General features: G+C 43.9%; 1 protein-coding gene across 9 annotated transcripts in view; it reads right to left on the bottom strand.

Annotated features, from left to right (window-relative positions):
• Nucleotides 1-22,831, bottom strand: part of SQOR (sulfide quinone oxidoreductase) — a 60,145-nt gene that overhangs the window by 6,161 nt on the left and 31,153 nt on the right. For 8 of the 9 annotated variants that reach the window (XM_073995752.1, XM_073995753.1, XM_073995751.1 and 5 more), the window contains 4 exons: nt 17,106-17,159; nt 12,949-13,143; nt 10,482-10,691; nt 1,991-2,174 (listed from right to left, as the gene is read on the bottom strand). In XM_073995752.1, coding sequence (XP_073851853.1) covers nt 1,991-2,174; nt 10,482-10,691; nt 12,949-13,143; nt 17,106-17,159 — 643 coding nt within the window. The remainder of the gene's footprint in view (nt 1-1,990; nt 2,175-10,481; nt 10,692-12,948; nt 13,144-17,105; nt 17,160-22,831) is intronic. The other variant, XM_045395401.3, reaches the window with a different exon arrangement.

Here is a 22,831-nt window from a genome sequence, read left to right as displayed (position 1 = left end):
CAATGAAAGAGAGAGAGAGAGAGAGAAAGAACACCCCTTAACCCAGTGAGAAAGTCAAGCTTCACCAAAGACAAGACAAACTAACATGACAGGCTCCTGAGGTGCTGCAGAGGGAGGTACACAGCCTCAGGCACGGAGATTTTTGCCAAAACATATAACCCGAATCGAACCATAAGAAAGCAACTAGACAATTCTAAATTGTGGGGTATTCTACAAGGTAACTGGCCTGGAATCTTCAAAAATGTCAATGTCATGAAAGTAAAGAAACAAATGTCAGAAGGCCTGCTGTATATTAAAGGGGACCAAAGAAGCATTTCGCCCAATGCAGTGTGTGATCCTTGACTGGCTGGTGGATTTAAGGAGGGGCTGGGATGACAAAGGACATCTTTAGGAAAATATACATAAATACAGGCTGGGTGCCGTGGCTCACACCTATAATCCTAGCACTTTGGGAGGCCAAGGGGGACAGATCACCTGACTCCAGGAGTTTGAGACCAGCCTGGCCAAGTTGGTGAAACCCCATCTCTACTAAAAATACAAAAACTAGCCAGGTGTGGTGGTGGGTGCCTGTAATCTCAGCTACTTGGGAGGCTGAGGAAGGAGAATAGCTTGAACCTGGGAGACAGAGGTTGCAGTGAGCTAAGACTGTGCCACTGCACTCCAGCCCAGGCAACAAGAGTGAAATTCTGTCCCCCCACCAAAAAAAAATATATATACATACACACACACATTATATATATATACATAATATAAATAATATACATATATACATAAATATGATGAAGCAAATGTCACAAAATATTAATAATTGGTTAATACCTGAAAGGTATATGAGTATTATAATTTATTTCAAATTTGTATAGGTTTGAGATTTTTTTAAATAAAAAGTTGGGAGGAAGTTAACATGAATAATGAAAAAGACATTCAGTGAGTTTCCTAGATAGTCTACCTTGAGGTTGAAATAGTCAGCAAAAGCACCACAATCTGTTCCACAGGTGTCTCATTCACAGAAAACACTACTGTACTGGAGGTCTTGTGTTTTATAGCATCCAGAAAAGACAGTCCTGTCAGTAGAGGACAGAATCTAAAAGGCAATTCTCCCCATCACTGCTGGTGCAGAACATTGAGGTGAAGAATTTAGTTTTCCAGGCTGAGGCCTTAATCATGTACTACTCAGGACATGCTCCACTGTATTTGTCTTAACAGGACAATTTTCTGGTCTGCAAGTTTCATTGACTTGCATGTGTTTTCTGGGAAAACAAATGCTTCCCGAGCTTTATGGTGTTTCAGGCAGAAGAAAAATAGCCAACCTGCCGGGTGGCAGAGGCAAAGAATACCAGGGATGCCAGTATGGCAGTATGAGAAGTAACAGAATTCAAGAGAGCTGGAAAAGTGATGCACTCCCTCTAAGTCCCCTTCTTCTGACAACAACCCCTCGGACCTAGAAAAGGTAGATAAGATCATGCTATTCTGGGGCAAAACACTCAAAAGGCACTTTTTGCTTTCTATGACACTGGGTTCATTGACAACTTGCTTCTGTCTTAGGAAGGTCAAAGTCATTTTTAGGACACAGAACTTTCTTCATTATTTGGAATGCTGTTGGTGCCAAGTCTTTTTTTTTTTTTTGAGATGAAGCCTTGCTCTGTCATCCAGGTTGGAATGCAGTGGTGCGATCTTGGTTCACTGCAACCTCCACCTCCCAGATTCAAGCAATCTTCTGCCTCAGCCTCCTGAGTAGCTGGGATTGCAGGCACCTGCCACATGCCTGACTAATTTTTGTATTTTTAGTAGAGATGGGGTTGCACCATGTTGGCCAGGCTGATCTCAAACTCCTGGCCTCAAACGACCTGCCTGCCTGAGCATCCCAAAGTGCTGGGATTACAGGCAGGAACCACCATCTCTGGTCGATGCCAAGTTTTTGTTTTTGTTACAGTAGTGCCTCAAGGTGACATCTTTTTGAGAAAGAGAGAAATAGAGCTGGTTATTTTACCTACTGCAGCAGCGGTCTTTGACGTAGGAAGGTTGGTGCAGTCCCCAATCCCAAACACATTTGGGTACCTCTTGTGTTGCAAAGTTTCTTTATCCACATCCACCCAACCAGCAGCATCAGCCACAGGACTGGTCTTGAGGACATCTGGTGGGCCCATTGGTGGTGTGACATGAAGCATTTCATACTACACACAAGGAGAGAATTCACATTTTCATTTATTCAATATTTCCACAGCTCCACAAGCTCTCCCCTGACCTTCCTTACTCCATACACTGCGCTATGGCTGCACGAAGCATTATACAATCAGCACTTGTATCAGTCCACACCCTCTCCAAGACCTTATGTGTTCTCCTGGGGGATGGTGATAAGCTAAATAACCATTCTCTCAGTTGACATGATCTCCCCTTACAGAGACCAAGAGATCCCTGTGGCCACACACATAGGGGTACATGAGATATTGGAGTAAAGCTTACTAATAACTCTGAAAGAATCCACTGATGTTTTTATTAATACTAAAATAAAGGGGTGGTATATTTCAGTTGCAGTCTCTCTGACCCTCAGCTGTCAACTTGTAAAGTTTAGCACCTCAGTGTTATTCTGTAAGGTGATGCTCAGCGTCCATTAAACTTGTAAAGGACGTGTTAGGAGCTGGTAAGGAAGCATCATTCCCAAATATGTGTCAACTTCAAAACACATAAAGGAAACTGTCAGAACACCAATTTAAGATGAAAAGGGGTGGTAAAAATATTAGCTAGCTCTTTGGAAAAGGAGCCACGGGTCTGATTCAGTACTGGATTTACTTTTCAGTGCAGAAGGCAGAGGTGAATTTTTTTCCAAAACACCGTTATCAAAGCTACCCTTGGTAGTGGTGCACTGACCCATCCTAATCACTTTTCAGGGTTCATTTAATTTTTTTGTTTATGTAATATTCTTTCACATTTTGTAGTTGGTTCTTATTATGCTTTTTATTTATTTTTAACAAACTCCATCCAGCAACTTCATCAATTTGCTAGTGGGTGCAGTTAAGGACACACTGATTGAAATGTTCACGACATGTCATTAGGGTAAAAATGTAAGCATTTCAAGACAATTTCAACCTTGTGAGATAGTCAATAGCCCTCCATTTCCACAAGGAGTCCAATGGTCCCATGCCCTCAGAAAGGCTCAGCAGTCACTGATGGCAATGGGAATTAGGAAGATGACTTGTACTTATTACAACTCTCAGACAAATATAAGCTTAATTAACCTCAGGGAAGGAGCACTGCAAATGGCTGCTGCTCGTCTGCAGGATAATCTTGGGTGGAGGGTGGCTCTTGGGGACATGGGTCCCTGAGGCCAGGTCTGTTAATGAACATTAAAACTGAATGCATGTTTGCAGGATAATGGATGAAATGTCAACAACTATCATCCACCAAATTATTAATGCCCTGTCTGCATTTCTGCAGTCAACTAGAACTACTTTTGAGACAGTGTTTCATTCTGTTGCCAGACTGGAGGGGAGTGGCTTGATCATAGCTCACCATAACCTCTAACTACTGGGCTCAAGCAATCCTCCTGCCTCAGCCTCCTAAATACCTGGGACTACAGGCATGTACCACCACATCCAGCTAGTTTGTTGTTGTTGTTGTTGTTGTTGTTGTTTTTCTTTTAGTAGAGACTGAGTCTTGCTGTGTTGTCCAGGCTGGTCTCGAACTCCTGGGCTCAAGCAACCCACCTGTCTCAGCCTCTCAAAGTGCTGGGATTACAGATGCAAGCTACCATACCTGACCTAGAACTACATTTCTGAACTGAGGTCTAAACCTTACTAGCGTCATCTTGGTGGAGTTAATGTGTTTGAATTTCACAAGTACACATAAATTCCACACCTCTTTTCTAAAAGAAAAGCTAAATACTTTCACATAATCATCATAAAGGTATGGAGTTTGACCTAACACTCTACAAAAGAAGAAATACTAGGGTCTACTTTATGGATTTATTAGAAATTAATGGCCAGGTGCAGTGGCTCATGCCTGTAATCCCAACACTTTGGAGGCCAAGGTGGCCAGATGGCTTGAGCTCAGGAGTTCGAGACCAGCCTAGGTAATGTAATATGTACCAGCCTAGGTAATATACCAAAAATACAAAAAGTTAGCTGGGCGTGGTAGTACATGCCTGTTGTCCCAGCTCCTCAGGAGGTTGAGATAGGAGGATGGCTTGCTTGAGGCCGGGAGGTGGGGATCGTAGTGAGCCAAGATCACACCACTACACTCCAGCCTGGGTGACAGAGCAAGATCCTGCCTCCAAAAGAAAAAAAAGAAAGAAAAAGAAATTAACACTGGGTCGGGTATGGTGACTCACACCTGTAATTCCAACACTTTGGGAGGCCAAGGCAGGCAGATCACTTGAGCCCAGGAGTTTGAGACCAGCCTTGGCAACATAGTAAAACCCAGTCTTTACAAAAAATACAAAAATTACCCGTGCATGGTGGTGCATGCCTATAGACCCAGCTACTCAGGAGGCTGAGGTAGGAGGATTGCCTGAGCCTGGGAAGTAGAGGCTGCAGTGAGCCATGAGCCATGGTTGTCCACTGCACTCCAACCTGGGTGACAGAGTGAGACCCTGTCTCAAAAAGAGAGAGAGAGAGAGAGAGAGAGAGAGAGAGAGAGAGAGAGAGAGAGAGAAAGAAAGAAAGAAAGAAAGAAAGAAAGAAAGAAAGAAAGAAAGAAAGAAAGAAAGAAAGAAAGAGAAAGAAAGAAAGGGAAAGAAAGAAAGAGAGAGAGAGAAAGAAAGAAAGAAAGAAAGAAAGAAAGAAAGAAAGAAAGAAAGAAAGAAAGGAAGGAAAGAAAGAAAGAAAGAAAGGAAGGAAGGAAGGAAGGAAAGAAAGAAAGAAAGAAAGAAAGAAAGAAAGAAAGAAAGAAAGAAAGAAAGAAAGAAAGAAAGAAAGAAAGAAAGAAAGAAAGAAAGAAAGGAGGGAGGGAGGGAGGGAAACAAACATTGGCACTTAGTTGTAACTTGTTCATTATCCATCATTTATTTCTGTAACTATATAGGATAAATAACTTGGTTCTCCTTTGTTAACATACATAGTCCATTCAGTGTGGTGGTTTTCAAACTTTAATGTTTATTAGCAGCATTTGGGAGACTTGTGGAAAATACAGGTTCCCAGGCTGTACCATGCTGAGATCCCAATCTAGTAGATCTGGGTAAAGCACAGGAATCTATACTTTAACAAAATCTGCTAGTGATTCTGACATGTAAAATCTGTGGATCACATTCCTACAATCTCGAAGGAACAGGTTCATTTACAAAGAAAAATAGAATGCTATTACTTGGACAAGTCACTTCACCTCTTTGGTCTTTAATTTGCTTATCCATAAAGAAATGTACTAGACTAGACAATCTCCAAAGTCTCTTCTAGTTCTTGGACTCTGTGGTGTAAAACAAGTTTAGATTTTTTTAAACTTAGGGGACTGGGATCAATTCACAAGTTCTCTAATAAAGATTCAAAATTATAAACTTTGGGTTACATTTACTTTTTTTTTTTTTTTTTTTTTTTTGAGACTGAGCTTCCATCTGTCACCCAGGCTGGAGTGCAGTTGCACAATCTCAGCTCACTGCAACCTCCGCCTCCCGGGTTCAAGCAATTCTCTGCCTCAGCCTCCCGAGTAGCTGGGATTACAGGCTCCCGCCACCACACCCGGCTAATTTTTGTATTTTCAGTAGAGACAGGGTTTCACCATCTTGGCCAGGCTGGTCTTAAAACTCCTGACCTTGTGATCCACCTGCCTGGGCCTCCCAAAGTGCTGGGATTACAGACGTGAGCCACCACACCTGGCACAATTCTTTCCATCAGTTGTTCTCAATCCTGGTTGAACATGAGAGTCATTAGGGGAGTTTTTGAAATTTCCCATCCTCAATCTGTATCCCAAACCAATTAACTAAAACCTCTGGTAGGGAGACCAGGCATCAGCACATTTTAAAAGCTCCCTAATGTGTAGCCAGGGTTAAGAGCCACAGCTTTAAATCTTTCTGGTGGATTTTTTGAAATTCAGATTTTAAGAGTGGAACTAACTGTCTGACCTGAAATCCTATAATTCAAAAGGGACACAAATATCTTCTTTCATTACAAACTCTTTAGAAGAATAATAACCATTCATTTATCCACACCCCTACCTATAACCTCAGCTATCCAGAGGACAGTTGAGAACCAAAGTACTGACAAAATTAAGTTCATGCACTCAAGTTCATACACTTTGCTCATAAAAACTTGCTTCGGGCTCTCACTCATAGCCCATTTTAGTGAAAGCCCAACTTGGGCTCACTCAAATGGGCTCCTTTGTGAAGTAAAACTGAGCTCACTCATATGAGCTCTCGCTCACAGCCCATTTGAGTGAGCCCATTTGAGGAGCAGCAATTTAAAAGAGCTAAAGCTGGAGGGACTGTCCAAAGTCACTTACAACTGCCTGACAGCCAGGAAAAAGGAAAACTACACAAAGGACACACATAAAAACAAAGAGCAGTAATTTGAGACCCTTCCATAAAGTGATAACTAGCTCCAAACATTCCGGTAGCCTCTGTGTGCATAACTACACAGGAGCTATTCAAAACGATGACCCTGAGCTGCTGCAGAGAGCTGCTAGATGAGCCTGGGACAACCTGTGACACCAGAAAGTAAAGGAAGTGCCCAAACACATGATGGGGCACAAGAGCCAGCTGGAAGGGGCACCTACTGACCAAATCCAGAACAATTTGAGCACCAAAATAATCAAAAACAATAATGAATGATACACCATCGGAAAAAAATAGGAACCCATGAGTTCATAGCAATAGTAAATTAACTAAGAGAGAAGCAAAGACTCTTGCTGAAAGAATGCCAAGAGCTTGCTGGCAAATGTGCAGGAAATATTACGGTTAGAAAATCATCATTTTGCAACCACCCATAGTAAAGATTTGATTAGGCAAGGATCATCAATGGATGCTAACTCTAGTGGGGAGACTTGAACGAGTAGATTATTTGCATGGCTTTAAAGTGTCTTCCCACAGACTTCTTATTAGTAGCAAGGGAGAAAACAAATTGCAATTATTCAATGGAAAAACTGGACCACATCTTGTCTGCTGATCAAAATTAACATCACCAATGAAGGGCAGATGAACATTGTATGCTTGCAAATGTGATACCTTAGAAGGGCACAATGCTTTCGCGAATGTTCCAGTCTAAAAAACAGAGCCCACGGCCGGGCGCGGTGGCTCAAGCCTGTAATCCCAGCACTTTGGGAGGCCGAGACGGGCGGATCACAAGGTCAGGAGATCGAGACCATCCTGGCTAACACGGTGAAACCCCGTCTCTACTAAAAAATACAAAAACCTAGCCGGGCGAGGTGGCGGGCGCCTGTAGTCCCAGCTACTGGGGAGGCTGAGGCAGGAGAATGGCGTAAACCCGGGAGGCGGAGCTTGCAGTGAGCTGAGATCCGACCACTGCACTCCAGCCTGGGCGACAGAGCGAGACTCCGTCTCAAAAAAAAAAAAAAAAAAAAAAAAAACAGAGCCTGAGGCCGGACGCAATGGCTCATGCCTGTAATCCCAGCATCAGGAGGCCGAGCAGGCGGATGGCTTGCAATCAGGAGTTTGAGACCAGCCTGGCCAACATGGTGAAACCCTGTCACTACTAAAAATAAAAATAAAAAAATTAGCCAGGCATGGTGGTGCACACCTGTAGTCCCAGCTACTCCTGAGGCTGAGGCAGGAGAATCACTTGAACCTGGGAAGCAGAGGCTGCAGTGAGCTGAGATTGTGCCACTGCACTCCAGCCTGGGTAACACAGCAAGACTTTGTCTCAAAAATAAATAAATAAATAGCAGAGCCTGAAACTAATCACAAGAAAACATAGACAAACCCAAAATGAGGAACATTCTACTGAAAGAAAAGTGGTGGCAAGAGGGCTGTATTATTTCAAAATATCAACATCATAGAAGACAAAGAAAAGCTATAGAAATGTCCCAGATTAAAGGAGGCTAAATAGACCTCACAATTGAATGCAGTACCTGACTGTAGCCTGAGTCCTGCACTGGAGGAAAAAATGCTATAAACACAGTTGGGCCACTCAACTAAACTGGAATACAAATAGTAAGTTAAAAACTTAGGCCGGGCGTGGTGGCTCACGCCTGTAATCCCAGCACTTTGGGAGGCCGAGGTGGGCGGATCACAAGGTCAGGAGATCGAGACCATGGTGAAACCCCGTCTCTACTAAAAATAGAAAAAAAAATTAGCCAGGCGCAGGGGCGGGCGCCTGTAGTCCCAGCTACTCAGGAGGCTGAGGCAGGAGAATGGCGTGAACCCGGGAGGCGGAGCTTGCAGTGAGCCGAGATTGCGCCACTGCACTCCAGCCTGGGCGACAGAGCGAGACTCCGTCTCAAAAAAAAAAAAAAAAAAAAAACAAAACTTGTATCTGTGCTAAATTTACTGAGTTGATAATTGTACTGTGGTTATGTAAGAGAACACTCCTATTTTAGAAAATTAACACTAAAGTATTTGGGGCTAAAGAGACCTGATGCATGATATATGTAAATTTCCTTTGGAAAAACTAGATATGGATGGATGGATGGATGGATGGATGGATGGATGGATGGATGGATAGATGGATGGATGACAGAAAGATATAGATAGACAAAGACAGAAGAAAGAAAGAAAGAAAGAAACAAAGAAAGAAAGAAAGAAAGAGAAAGAAAGAAAGAAAGAGAGAAAGAAAGAAAAGAGAGAGAGAAAGGAAGGAAGGAAGGAAATCAAATGATAAAGCTAAAGCAAATGGGGTAAAATTCTATAAGTGAATCTAGGTAAAAGCTACATACAATTTTCTTTGTACTATTTTTATTTTGCAACTTCTCTAAGTGAGATTCTTTCTTTTTTTTTTTTTTTTTTTTTTTTGAGATGGAGTCTCACTCTGTCGCCCAGGCTGGAGTGCGGTGGCACAATCTCGGCTCACTGCAGCCTCTGCCTCCTGGGTTCCAGCGATTCTCCTGCCTCAGCCTCCTGGGTAGCTGAGATTACAGGGACGTGCCACCACACCCAGCTAATTTTTGTATTTTTAGTAGAGATGGGGCTTCACCATGTTGGCCAGGCTGGTCTCGAACCCCTGACCACAAGTGATCCGCCTGCCTCAGCCTCCCAAAGTGCTAGAATTATAAGCAAGAGCCACAGTGCCTGGCCTGAGATTATTTCCAACCAAAAGTTTTTTAAATTATGACCCTGAATCATCAGTAACATTTCAAGTGATATTTAGTACACTATTTTAAAAAGGAAAGATGTATCAATAAGTTTTAGGAAGAGCAGAGCTAAAAAGCTTAAAATTTGAAGTTTTGAAGTTTCAAAGAAGTCTAGTCTTTGGTTCACTTCAAAATTCCTTTTTATGGAACCCTTCATTTCTTGAAAACTTCTGAATGAATAAAATGTGACTGTAACATTTTCTCATCGCCAACAGCTTTTGCCAAAATGATGTAAACAAATATTCTTCCATGCATGCTTCTCCAGATGCTTTTACATCTTGTTCTTAACCTCATAACACCTCCAGAAAGTACTATTCCCGCTTCACAGAAGAAGAAACTCAGACACCAAGACCAACCCCATGCAACAAAGGCCAAATCTTTCCAAGAAGCATGGTAGCTCTGGCCAGATCCTTCAAGGGGAAATATTTTTATATTTTTAAAGATAGCCTCTTCCACAGGTGAAAGACATCCCTGTTGTTCTTTTTTCTTTTTTTTTTTTTTTTTTTTTTTTTTTTTTTTTTTTGAAATGCAGTGTCGCTCTGTTGCCCAAGCTGGAGTGCAATAGCATGATCTCGGCTCACTGCAACCTCCACTTCCTGGCTTCAAGCGATTCTCCTGCCTCAACCTCCCCAGTAGCTGGGACTACAGGCACCCACCATCACGCCCAGCTAATTTTCGTATTTTTAGTAGAAACAGGGTTTCACCATGTTGGCCAGCCTGGTCTCGAACTCCTGACTTCAAGTGATCCACCTGCCTTGGCCTTCCAAAGTGCTGGGATTACAGGCGTGGGCCACCATGCCCAGCCAATCCCTGTTTTCTTGAACTACCCACAGGGTTACTTCCTGCTCACAAGCAGGACTGTTTCTCACATGCTGCCAATTGAGACAATCACCAGGTCTTGCATGCGAGGAAGCCCTCCCTTACCTCTAAGCAGTAACCGAAGTTGTGGAATATTTTTGGCTACCTCAAGTCACTCGATGCCAGGAAAAGTTGAGTCAAAGGAATAGGACAAAAATTCCCTTGGCACCAGTTAAAAACACCTTCTCACCTCCCACTGACACAGCCTCTTACATCTTTCTCTTCCCCACCCATTTTGGCCTACTTTCTTGCCCTATCACTTCCCTAAGATGCTCATTTCACCCGGTCTTCCCCAGCACACAATGATGGCAGACAGGGTGGTGCGAGCCCCCATGTGTCTATGGCACGTTTCAGGAGACAACGCTGCAGACTGACAGCTTAGCCTCACCACTCACTGAAATCACTTGGGTCTCTCCAGGTTTGTCCAGGTTCTCAAATACAGCCTCTTGTTTATCGGCTCGGACTTCAGTGAGGTTTTGCTTGTAGTTAACAGTGAGGTTCCACTCCCGGATGATCTCCTGCAGGGCATCTGCATACTTCTTAACCCCAAAAATGGCTCCAAGAGAAGTATTGAAAATGATATTGGCCTTGGATCGCTTCCCTGTCTGAGAAAAAAAAAACCATTAACACCAAAGCATGACTCCAGCTGCCTTCTTTTAAAAAAAAAAAAATCTAGACAAGAATTAAAACCCTCAGCAGAGACTTGGCTAGTTTTTGCCACCATTATGTCCTGGCAGGGCAACGGGTAGACCAATCCACTGCCTCCTCCTTACGTTCTGCCCATGACATACAACTAAGTATACACTTGAGTTGGGGGCTGAGGTGGGCACTGTTCAGCTGAAGGCCAGAGGTGAAGGTTAGGTCCAGGTCAAGATAGAATAGAGCAGAATGGAATGTTTATTCATATGTTCATCTATTCATTCACTCAATAAATATTTAACAAAGTTCTAGAGTTGGCCAGATACTATCCTAGGTGCTGAGGGAACAGCAGTGAGCAAAACTGAGTTCCAGCCAGGCGCAGTGCCTCACACCTGTAATCCTAGCATTTTGGGAGGCCGAGGTGGGCAGACCACCTGAGGTCAGGAGTTCCAGACCAAACTGGCCAACATGGTTCAAGATCAGCCTGTCTCTACTAAAAATACAAAAATTAGCTGGGCGTGGTGGCAGGTGCCTGTAATCTCAGCTACTCAGGAGGCTGAGGCAGGAGAATCGCTTGAACCCCAGAAGCAGAGTTTGCAGTGAGCTGAGATCGCACCATTGCACTCCAGCCTGGGTGACAGAGCAAAACTCTGTCTCAAAAAATAAAACTAAACTAAAAAGCAACAACAACAAAACCTTGATTTCCTACCTTCCTGATATTGTTCAGAGAGGCCAATATTCTCCCAAATGCCGAAGATCTTATGGTACACAAAAGAGAACTTTCCTCTTAGGTCATCCAAGACTTGGGAGAAAAGAATTACACAAAGGAAGTTTCCAGGATGGAAGAAACAGCTAGTTTCTTATTCTTTCCTTTGCTTGGCTCCTTTCAGGACTTGCTCACCCGGATCTCACCATTTGAAGAAGTTAGGTGAGTAAGTGCCTCAAAAGGTTATGCCAACCCCTTAGGACCCAGGATGAACTTTCTTGGAGTCAGAAATGATTACTGGAACTGTCTTTAATTCCCTACCTCACAGGGCTGTTGCAGTTTAAAGAATTCAGGGGATGGTCTTGCCCAGTCCCAGCCTCCACGCACACATTCAACCACTCCCCAGCCCATTCTTCCCCACCCTTCTTCCTGTGTGTTCCCGTACATGACTATGGGCTGCTTGGAACCCTGCCACGGTCTCAAGCCAAACCACACTTTGATAAACTAAATGTCACACCCCAGGCAAGAGCAGGGAGGGCAAGAGCAGCTTCCCTCACAAGATTAAGCCAGGTGTACTGGAGCTGCAGACACCTGCTCTTACACAGAGAGCATTTGGAGAATGCTGAGAAAGTCTCTTCCTGCCCAAATATCTCTTTCCATGAAGGTTTAAAGTTACATGAGAACATTTTTTTGCTTTCAAAGTTGGCATTTTGCCTATCCTTTTTTTAAATGTATACCCAAAGGACAGAAAATATTCATCAGCTTAAGCTTGAGTGGAAGTAGCTGATAGCATTATGGATAAAAATGAACAATCTGCAACTCATTGTCTAACTATATGGAAATATTTAAACAATCTCTCCAGTAGACTTTTTTTTTTGAAGACGGAGTTTCGCTTTTGTTGCCCAGGCTGGAGTGTGATGGCCCGATCTGGGCTCACCACAACCTCCACCTCCCAGGTTCGAGCAATTCTCCTGCCTCAGCCTCCCAAGTAGCTGGAATTACAGGCATGTACCACCACGCTCAGCTAATTTTTTTTGTATTTTTAGTAGAGATGGGATTTCTCCATGTTGGTCAGGCTGGTCTTGAACTCCGAACCTCAGGTGATCCACCCACCTCGGCATCCCAAAGTGCTGGGATTACAAGTGTGAGCCACCACACCCAGCATCCAGTAGACTTGTACACACATATTTTAAAAGTATGTAACAAAGACTATTTAATATTACATAATACATCTAAATTTTTCATGTACACTATGACTGTAACCCTATTTAAGTATACAGAAAAGAAGCTAGAAAGCCATGTCAAATTGAAAACTGCAGCTTTATTAAAGCAATTGGGTCATGAGTGATTTTCTCCTCTTTTCTATTTTATAAACTTCCAGTTATCTAATTTTGTACATATGTAACAAAAATGTAGAGATAAAAAAGGGATTACGATAGAGATAAAATGGAATTCCTGCAATGAGTGAATGAGCACCGTCTTCCCTGCTCATCTCTGTCCCCGGAAAGGAAGCACACCTTCCTGAAGTAGGCTTCTGATAAATACATGATCTTCTGGGGGGCTCCAGCACACTTCACTGGAGTATTTGGGAAGGTGAAGATGGCATTGCCCTCCTTGAAGTCCTGCAGAGCTTTCCATGTCTTCTCTACAGTCTTAACTGAATAATTCGACCCTATTTTGGGATGAGCAAAACCTTCAGGTAGGCCTTTAATCTGCAACAAAGTACACAAAAATCATTTTAAACAAAAGCGCCAATGTCCTTAGAGTCCTTGTTCTTTGCCATTTCTACAGCCTTTCAAATATTTCAGTACTATGATTATCCACCAGTACCCACATGCCTACAGCAGGCAGGTGGGTGAGGGTTCCAAGACCAGAGCTGTGGCACCTGCAGTCACCTGTCAAACTGCAGCATGGGCTCAGCTCAGAGGAACCCTCCAACTCCCTGGCCTTGAGAACATAATTTGAATACAACTTTTCCCACCATCAGAGTGAGGACAAGACGCCAGCCAGCCATCCTTTTAGGAGAACCAGTTGACTTACTGGAAAGAACAATTGGCAGGACCAAGAGCCATTTATATCGTCAAGAATTTAAATCACCCTTTATCAGGTTGTACCAGACCAAACTCTAGGTAAAGGCATAAAGCCAGGTACCTACAAACATGGACTTTAGGATCCCACATGCCAGTCTGAGTCCTGGCTCTTCCACTTACCAGCATTGTGACCCTGCATAAATTACGTAATACTTCTAAGCCAGTAGGTCTCCGAGTGTGGTGCTCAGACCAGCAACACAAGCACCACCTGGGAACTTGCTAGAAATGCGGATTATCAGGCCCCACCCTAGACCTACTGAATCAGAAACTCTGGGAGCAGGCCCAGCAATCTGTGTTCGAACAGGCCCTCTAGGTGATTCAGATGCACACTCAGGTTTGAGAATCTTAACGTTCACCATCTGTGAAATAGGGATAAGGTATCTGCTTCAGAGGGTTGTGGGCAGAAGCAAACGAGGCCATGCATGTAAAGGACACATGCACATGGCAAATATCCTGTAAATGTTAGCTGATTATTGCCAGTAAGATCAACTGGATACCTATTATAAATGTTAGAAGGCTCATAGAGTGCAATGAAGATGTCACCGACTCAATTAGAGACTTAAGCCCCAGTTCTTAGCAAGAACAGGTTCAACTTCAATCATCAAGAAACAGTCATCCAGCCAGGCGCTGTGGCTCATGCCTGTAATCCCAGCACTTTGGGAGGCCGAGGCAGGCAGATCACGAAGTCAGGAGATTGACACCATCCTGGCTGACACAGTGAAACCCCATCTCTACTAAAAATACAAAAAATTAGCTGGACATAGTGGCGGGCACCTGTAGTCCCAGCTACTTGGGAGGGTGAGGCAGGAGAATGGCGCGAACTCGGGAGGCGGAGCTTGCAGTGAGCCAAGATGGTGCCACTGCACTCTAACCTGGGCAACAGAGCGAGACTCCATCTCAAAAAAAAGAAAAAAGAAAAAAAGAAACAGTCATCAAGATGAGCCGGTCCTTCAGAGCCTCCCCAGGCCATTCTCTGGGACACCTCCAAAATTACGCCAGACACCCATCCCTGAGGTCTCAAGGAAACAAAGTCCTCTCATCTCCTCAGTGGCCTGGGTTCATTACTTATCCACACTCAATGTTAAAAGCAACTATTTCTTTGTTACTGTTCACCCCGTTCCAGTTAGATAGTAGTGACATTGGCAATCTCAATAATAATAACTCTATCATAAAATCACCTTGCATGTTAATGTTTTCAAAGTTTCAATCAATGCCAACACTGGACAGTCACTATGTACCTCTGAGGGAGGCAGGGGAATATTATTAGCCCATAGAATGGATGGAGCCCTGCCCAGAATCTTAACGAACCAGACACCAAGGCCTCTGCCCACCTGCCTGGGGGTCTTCCCACAGGACCGCCATACCTTCTAGTTCCCAAAGCAAATCTCATTATCCAAGAGATAAACAAGCAGTTGATGTCTTATCACCTTCATTATTTTTCCCTAGTTTTAAGAAAGTGTCGTTGATAGAAAAGGTGCCATAAAGTGGTGACCAAGCTCCTTTCAGGAAAACCTGTGTCAAAAACGGTGGTTTTGACCCCTCATCCAGTCAGAGTTGCTTCCCTGGGAATTCTGAAGCAGAGAGAGCTAGAGAGGAGGGGAGAGAGGAAAAGGGAGAATCGGGGAGAGAGGAAAAGAGAGAATCAGGAAGAGATGAGATGTGACTTCTCCTTTGGCTTCCAGCAACAGGCTATGCACTGGGGAGCTGAGGACTATCCTATCACAGAGAGTAGACCGGCAGGCAAGATGGCCTGCTGCAGAGACCCTGTGAAGCCGGCCTGAGAAAGAGGCCCAGAGAGATGGACAAAGAGACACTGCCTGAGTCCAACAGAACTCACAGTGGAAATCCAGTCCTGCCAGAGGCCCACCTACATTCCTGCCCTAGTGTTCCAGAAACATCTCAGTATTTTCATCAATGATCTCCAGTTTTTATTTACACCAACCTGAGTAGTTTCCTTGAATTTGCCATCAAAGAGTCCCAAGTAGCACAGCGACTATGGTTAAGTTACTACATTTCCTTAGCCTCAGTTTCCTATCTATTAAGTGAAGATAAAAATGCCTCCCTCAAAGTAGTTGTAAAGAATCAATTTTTGATTCCTGGCTGGGTGCAGTGGCTCATGCCTGTAATCCCTGCACTTTGAGAGGCTGAGGCAGGTAGATCACTTGAGGCCAGGAGTTTGAGACCAGCCTGACCAACACAGTGAAACCCCGTCTCTACTAAAAAAAAAAAAATACAAAAATTAGCCAGGCATGGTGGTGGGCACCTGTAATCCCAGCTACTCTGGAGGCTGAGGCAGGAGAATTGCTTTAACCTGGGAAATGGAAGTTGCAAGTGAACTGAGATCATGCCACTGCACTCCAGCCTAGGTGACAAAACTCCATCTCAAAATAAAAAAGAAACAACACTTGATTCCTAGCATGGTTCCTGGTATGTAATAGAGATTCCATAATAATAGCTACTTTTAAATTCTCTGTGACTTGGTTTGCTACGAGAGGCTGCTATGAACTCTGAGCACTGGCCTCTGCAGTCCTTCTCACATGACACTGGGACTTTGGAAAGACAGCACCATGGAGATGCAATGCCTTTGCTAGGTCAACACTGTGGGGGCTTTTTTTGGAAGGTATGCCCCTCTTGAAAGTAGTTGTAATAGGCACCTTTCTCCATATCGTCTACTTCATAGCTTGCCTGTCATTCTAACAGACTCATGGCCCATTGCACCATGACTCAAAGCCATCTTACAACATACACAACAACTTGTAGCTTCTCTGAACTTTCCCACAACACATCCCAAGACATTCTCACTACCCTTCCTCTGGACATGTCACAGTTCAGGTTTCTTTACACAGAAGCACACTTCAAAGATGCTTACTGGGCCAACTCGGATGAAACCCTTCACATTCCTGAAGCTTGTTACCCAGTTAGCACAGATGTTTCCTGTACTCCAACTATTTACCCGTGGTCCCCAACAAGCTTCTGGAAATGATAGTATTTACCGATTTACTCTGCTATGTTTTAGAAAAATAAGCTTGAATCTCACAACTTTCAGATAGCATCTGGCTCCCCAGCTCACTGAGAAGGGAGCTCTGAGGAACTTCTGGGTGGCATTTCCATTGCAGCGGTTACTTCACACTAAAACCCTGGCATCTACACAACAAAACCCAGATGGCCCTCCAGCAACTGAGGAGCTAACTGCTGGTGTTCCATCCCTTAAAGTCTGTTTTAAAATTTATAATCTAAACCCTCCTTCCAAAGTGGAATTTAATCTTCAATACAGCCAATTCAGTCCCACATAGAAAGACAGGTTTCTTACAAATGTAAAAGAAAACTGCTGTTTTGCAGGAATTATCATTAAGGCATGAGCATGCTGAACTCTAATTAAAGCTTAAAGCTAGAACATATTATTATTGACAGAAACTTAGAGAAGACTTCCTTCAAACTATAAAAGGACTGCCAAGAAATAAAACCAGAAGAGATTTTCTTAGAACCCCTTTCTTGTCAAAATGAATACAATAAAGCAACTAAACGCAGCATTTGCTCTTGGCATAGATAAGCCAGCATAACACAGAAACAGTTTCACACAGTACCTTCTCATAGTGCAGCTGGATTCCGAGAGCAATAATAAGATATCGGTAGGAGATCTGTAACACAAAAAGACATTATTTTAGACCAGGACCCAAGAAGCAGCAGCTCAAGCACTGACTCAGGCCCCAGATGTGGTTCCGTGTGGTCTGCGGGAGGCAGGGAAATATTACTAGCCCACAGAACAGATGAGAAAACCAAAGCAGAACAAGGTTGGGAGTCCTGCTCAGGTTCCCATTTTTTAATCTGAATGTCCTGGGGCTGGGGGAGGTGGGCCGACAGGCCAGGAGGGATGCGCGTCCACTCCCATCATGCCCTCTGCCATCTATGCCTCATACCTCACTGCTTCACAAGTATTCTGTAAGCTGCCTAGATCCAGAAAGCTTGAGACAGCTATGTGTCTACACAGTGAGAGGCCACAATTATTTGTACAGTGCTTGTATTAACACTTTTTCATATTGAGAGGTAAGAAAGGGCTTCCTAATCTTAAAAGACAATCCACTGTCTAAAATCTATGGGGCAGGCCAGGCACAGTGGCTCACACCTGTAATCCCAGCACCTTGGGAGGCCGAGGCAGGTGGATCACTTGAGCTCAGGAGTTGGAGACCAGCCTGGGCAACATGGCAAAACCCTGTTCTCTGCAAAAAATACAAAGATTACCCAGATGTGGTGGCATGCACCTGTAGTCTACAGGGGGGTTGAGGTGGGAGAATCGCTTGAGCCTGGGAGGTGGAGGTTGCAGTGAGAAGAGATCACACCACTGCACTCTAGCCTCGGTGATAGAGTGAGACCTGTCTCAAATATACATATAAATACATTATATGTTAAAAAACTAAAATCTACTGGGTAATATGTGAATCCCAAGCAAGTCTGACCTGTCATGTGGATTGGACCAATATCGTAATCGGGAGATTGCTCTTTTGAAGGTCATTGAAAGGCTATGACATAGTTCACCTGATCTTATTTAATGACCTGTATGGGGTGAAAAATGTCCCTTCTTCAAATGTGGGTATTGTATCCATAAGTAGCATGATGGAAATCTGGGTTTAGGACAAAGAGGAAGACAAGTTTAGGCCAAAAAGTGTAAGCAAAGTAGCCTTAAAGTACAAGAACTTGCCTGGAAAACTGGAGTTGAAGAATGATTGCAATGAGACTCAGGAGCCCAGAAAGAAGAAACAGGTGGTGATTACTACGATCCTGTACTAAATGGCGGAGAAGAGCAAGCAACCTGAGAGAATCGTAGTTGGAGAGAGAGGACTCCAAGACCTGAGAGTGCTTGGCTCTGGCTGAGGAGCCAAGGGAAGTAACGTGCAGAATAGGTCCTGCCCTGGCATCCGGGAGCTTCAGCCCCAGGGGCACCTCCGCAGCAGGCTTTCCCATTATGACACGATCACCCTCACCACTGGCCCCTCCCAGGAGTTCCCCAGCACAGTGTGCATGAGGCTTCCTAGCACGTGTTCTCCCCACCACGATGACCACTCCTAGAGCATAAAAGTTACGTCTTATTCCTTATATTCCTAGAATCTAGCACAGTCACTAAAGTGAGGAACTCTGTAATGTTTGTTGGGTGAATGGATAGATGAATGATTTCAGTTGCTTGTGAAAAATACAATTTCCCTAAGTGGATACATAATATAAGCATTTTCATCTGTATGTTTTCCTTAACCATAGAAAGATGATGTCTCGGCCAGGCACAGTGGCTCATGCTTGTAATCCCAGCACTTTGGGAGGCCGAGGTGGGTGGATCACGAGGTCAGGAGTTCGAGACCAGCCTGACCAACACAGTGAAACCCCGTCTCTACTAAAAGTACAAAAAATTAGCTGGGCATGGTGGCGGGCGCCTGTAATCCCAGTTACTCGGGAGGCTGAGGCAGACGTTTGCTTGAATCCAGGAGGTGGAGGTCACAGTGAGCCAAGATCGCGCCACTGTACTCCAGCATGGGCGACAGTGCGAGACTCTATCTCAAAAAAAAAAAAAAAGAAAAGAAAAAAGAAAGAAAGATGATGTCTTGAAATTCCATCTTCTGCAGGAAAGGGCACTGGGCCCGTTAAGTGGCTGGCCAAACCGTGTTGAGCAATCCGGGCACGTTAGGTGAGAGCTAGCACGGCGTCTGGCAGTGATGATCTACAGGTGAAACACATGACCACTGCCAACAGAGGAGCTTTTGGTTTGTGCAGGCCACCACCAAGCATAATGCAACATAATATTGATTATGCTCTGTTTTATTCGAGCATAATATTCGTTATTTCTAAGGACTAAAACCACGCCAGCTTAAGATTATGGGGAAAAAAATCATTAAGAGAGAATAAACCCTCCATAGCAACAGAGCAAGAAAAAAACCTCAAGCCTTTTAAATGAGTTCAAGTTTTCAGGTTAGATGACCTGAACCCTCAGGAACAGCAAAAGATTATAGATAAGACTTTAGAGCAGTTATGCACAACAGTATAGACCTTGCCAGAAGGCTGAGTATCTGCAAGTATTCTCATATTACACAGGGGTCAGACGACATAAATTCTGACATGAACGCCTTAGTAAATAGGCTATTAATCCTTTGCAAAAGTCTAGGCTCAACCACTAAATAGACATTTCATAGTACTTTTTTAAAAGATTAGCTGGGCATGGTAGTGTGTGCCTGTAAGTCCCAGCTTCTCGGGAGGCTGAGGCAGATCGTTTGAGCCCAAGAGTTCAAGTAACTTGAGCTGTGATCTCACCACTGCACTCCAGCCTGAGCAACAGAGCAAGGCTGAAGGGAGGGGAGGGGAGGGGAGGGGAGGGGAGGGGAGGGGAGGGGAGGGGAGGGGAGGGGAGGGGAGGGAAGGGAGAAAGAGGGAGGAAGGAGACAAAGAGAGGAAGGAAGGGAAGGAGAAAGAAAGGAAGGAAGGAAGAAGGAAGGAAGGAAAGGAGGGAGGGAGGGAGGGGAAGGAAGAAAGAGGGGGAGGGGAGGAGAGGGGAGAGGAGAGGAGAGGAGGAGAGGAGGAGAGGAGAGGAAAATGAGCACCAACATAGGTTCACAGATGATAAGCCAGCTGCTTTCAATCAGCAATCCAGAACTGCTGGCATATAGTAGATACTCAGCAAATAAATCCTTTTCCTTTTCATGTATTCTTTTAAAAATAACAGCAACATTTATCGAGCATTTGCTCTGTGCAAGGTGCTGTTCTAAGTGCTTCATATGGTTTCATTCATGTAACACTCACAACAACTTCATAAGGTATCTAAGTACTATTATTATTATTATTTTACAAATGAAGAAACAGACACAATTTCCTCACAAATATTTACTAAGCACCTTCTATGTTCCAGATATTGTGCTAGGTCCTGGGCATAAAACAATGGACAAGAAAAATACACTTCCTGCCCCTCAGGAACTCCATCTAGTGCGTGAGATGGGCATTACCAGATAATGACACAAATAATTACTAAATCACAGAATGCTGTGATAGCACATCAAGGGGTAACCTGACCTAGTCTGGGAAGTCAAGGAAGCCTTGCCTGAAGGAGTCATATCAAAGCGAAAGATGAGTAGGAGATAGCTAGGGATAGAGGTGGAAATAGCATGTGCAAATGTCCTGGGGTAAGAAAAAGGCTGAGGCATTTGAGGAAATAAGAGGCCAGTGTGGCAGGAGTAGGAACAAGGGGAGAATAGAACTGGGTTAAGCCTGGAGAAGGAGCAACGGCCAGTCTACATGGGGCCTTGAGATGTGTTTCAGACAAACACACCCTTGGAACAGGGAAGAGTCAGAGACACACTGAGTCTGGGTTTCAGCAGTGCCTCCAGCTCAGTCTTTCACCAATAAGCTGGGAAAGTATAAACTAAGAATAGAATGGGCCGGGCACAGTGGCTCATGCCTGTAATCCCAACACTTTGGGAGGCCGACGTGGGCAGATCATCTGAAGTCAGGAGTTCGAGACCAGCCTGCCCAACATGGCGAAACCCTGTCTCTACTAAAAACACCAAAATTAGCTGGGCGTGGTGGCACATGCCTGTAATCCCAGCTACTCAGGAGGCTGGGGCAGGAGAATCACTTGAACCCTGGAGGCAGAGGTTGCAGTGAGCCAAGATCGCAGCACTGCACTCCAGCCTGGGCAACAGAGTGAGCCTCCATCTCAAAAAAAAAAAAAAAAAAAACAGAATGGAATGATTTGGTCAATTGAATAATATTTGCTAAAGAATATTGACTAATTTTATGCAATCTAAAAAAGCTCTCTAGCGACATGTTACAGAATTAAAACCTTGAACTTATATGAAACCACCTGTGAATAACAGGAAAAACTGCTAATGGAGTGAGAGTCATAAATCCAAAAGACCCAGATGGGTTGGGAGGATGAACTAAAACCAGCAGGATGATTTCTCACATGAGATGTCGAGTGTATTTCTGATTTCTGGATATGAAGTAGTTTTGCTTCATAAAATATTGGAAGAAAGTCCCACTACAGTGCACCAACTTCTCTAGCCCTAAAACAAGACACTACAGCTTTCCTAAGTGTCTAACCTTAGGAGTAATAGGTAGGACTCAGCAGTGAGAACAGCTACGAGTGCCTGTCATTCCCAAGAGATGAGTAAAGTACCTGCTCCTTGAGATGAGCATGAACCCAACCACAGAGGGCTCCGAACTGTAGCTTGAAGGGGTCCAAACAATAAGGCAGGCCCTGACGCACCAAAGAGATGCTGTGTGTGATATGAGAGAGGTCTCCTGGCCCTGTATGCAGAAGACTGGCAAGGTAAAAGAGCCACCAAGCTCAACCTTGTGAATTGAGAACAATCTTGACTGTAATTCAGTCCGGTCTTCTGGAGACATTGAGAAAAATTAAAGTTCTGAACTATTAACAGGGCAAAAGCCATATATAAAATTTTTAATTAAAATAAATATATATGCATATAGGTATTTGCTTATATATATTCATTCCTGCCTTTAGGTAAAATCAGTAACAACTGTACTTTTTCTGGATGGGGAAAGCCTGACTCGATTGTGGGTCGTATGAAAAGGGCCCAGAAATTTGCACCGACCTCAAGCCCAGCATGAATCAGCACCATGGTAACTATCACAAAAAAGGTAAATGCTAACTTAGGCAGCATGAGCTCCTGGGAGAGAATGGCTCCACTCTATTCCGGGCTGTTCTAGAAAGTTGCCTTCTCTTCCAGGCACCTCTTTCATGGGGCACTAACAAGCCAGATGGTGTTTAAAGCAGAATAAAGAGGGGGCTGGGGGGACCGGAAACCATGAAATGTGAGGAAGAATTGAGGGACATGAGGACAGGGGGGACACATCTACCTAAACAGAAAATTTATATAAAACGTAAGAGCCATCTTCAAATAGCTGAAGGGTTTCTCCACAGAAAAGAGAGAAGACATTCTTCTCTCATACACAACAGGACAAAACAAGGAATAAAAGTATTAAGAAAGGTATTAAGTGTATTAAAAGCAATAACATCCTGGGTGTCCAAGAAAGAATACAAAAAAGGTTACAGGAAGGTGGATTCTGGCTCAGTAAAGACAGAACTTTCATATAACCCACCTGTCTGAAAAAATGAAGTTAACTTATCAGAGAACTCCTTGGCCATGGACTATGTAAATACCAACCTATTTTAAATTCAATCCCCCACCTCCATGTGCCCCAATACCAGTTAGCTCCAAATCAGCTCTATTTTTTCCATGAATAACCATCATATTCTAACATAGTATATAAGTCTATTGTTGATTGTATGTTCTCACTGACTAGAATATAATAT

This window comes from Macaca fascicularis, chromosome 7 (genome assembly GCF_037993035.2).
Source record: "Macaca fascicularis isolate 582-1 chromosome 7, T2T-MFA8v1.1".
Taxonomy (NCBI): domain Eukaryota; kingdom Metazoa; phylum Chordata; class Mammalia; order Primates; family Cercopithecidae; genus Macaca; species Macaca fascicularis.
Note: the sequence above shows the minus strand (reverse complement) of the source record. Positions and strands in the feature narration are given on the sequence as shown.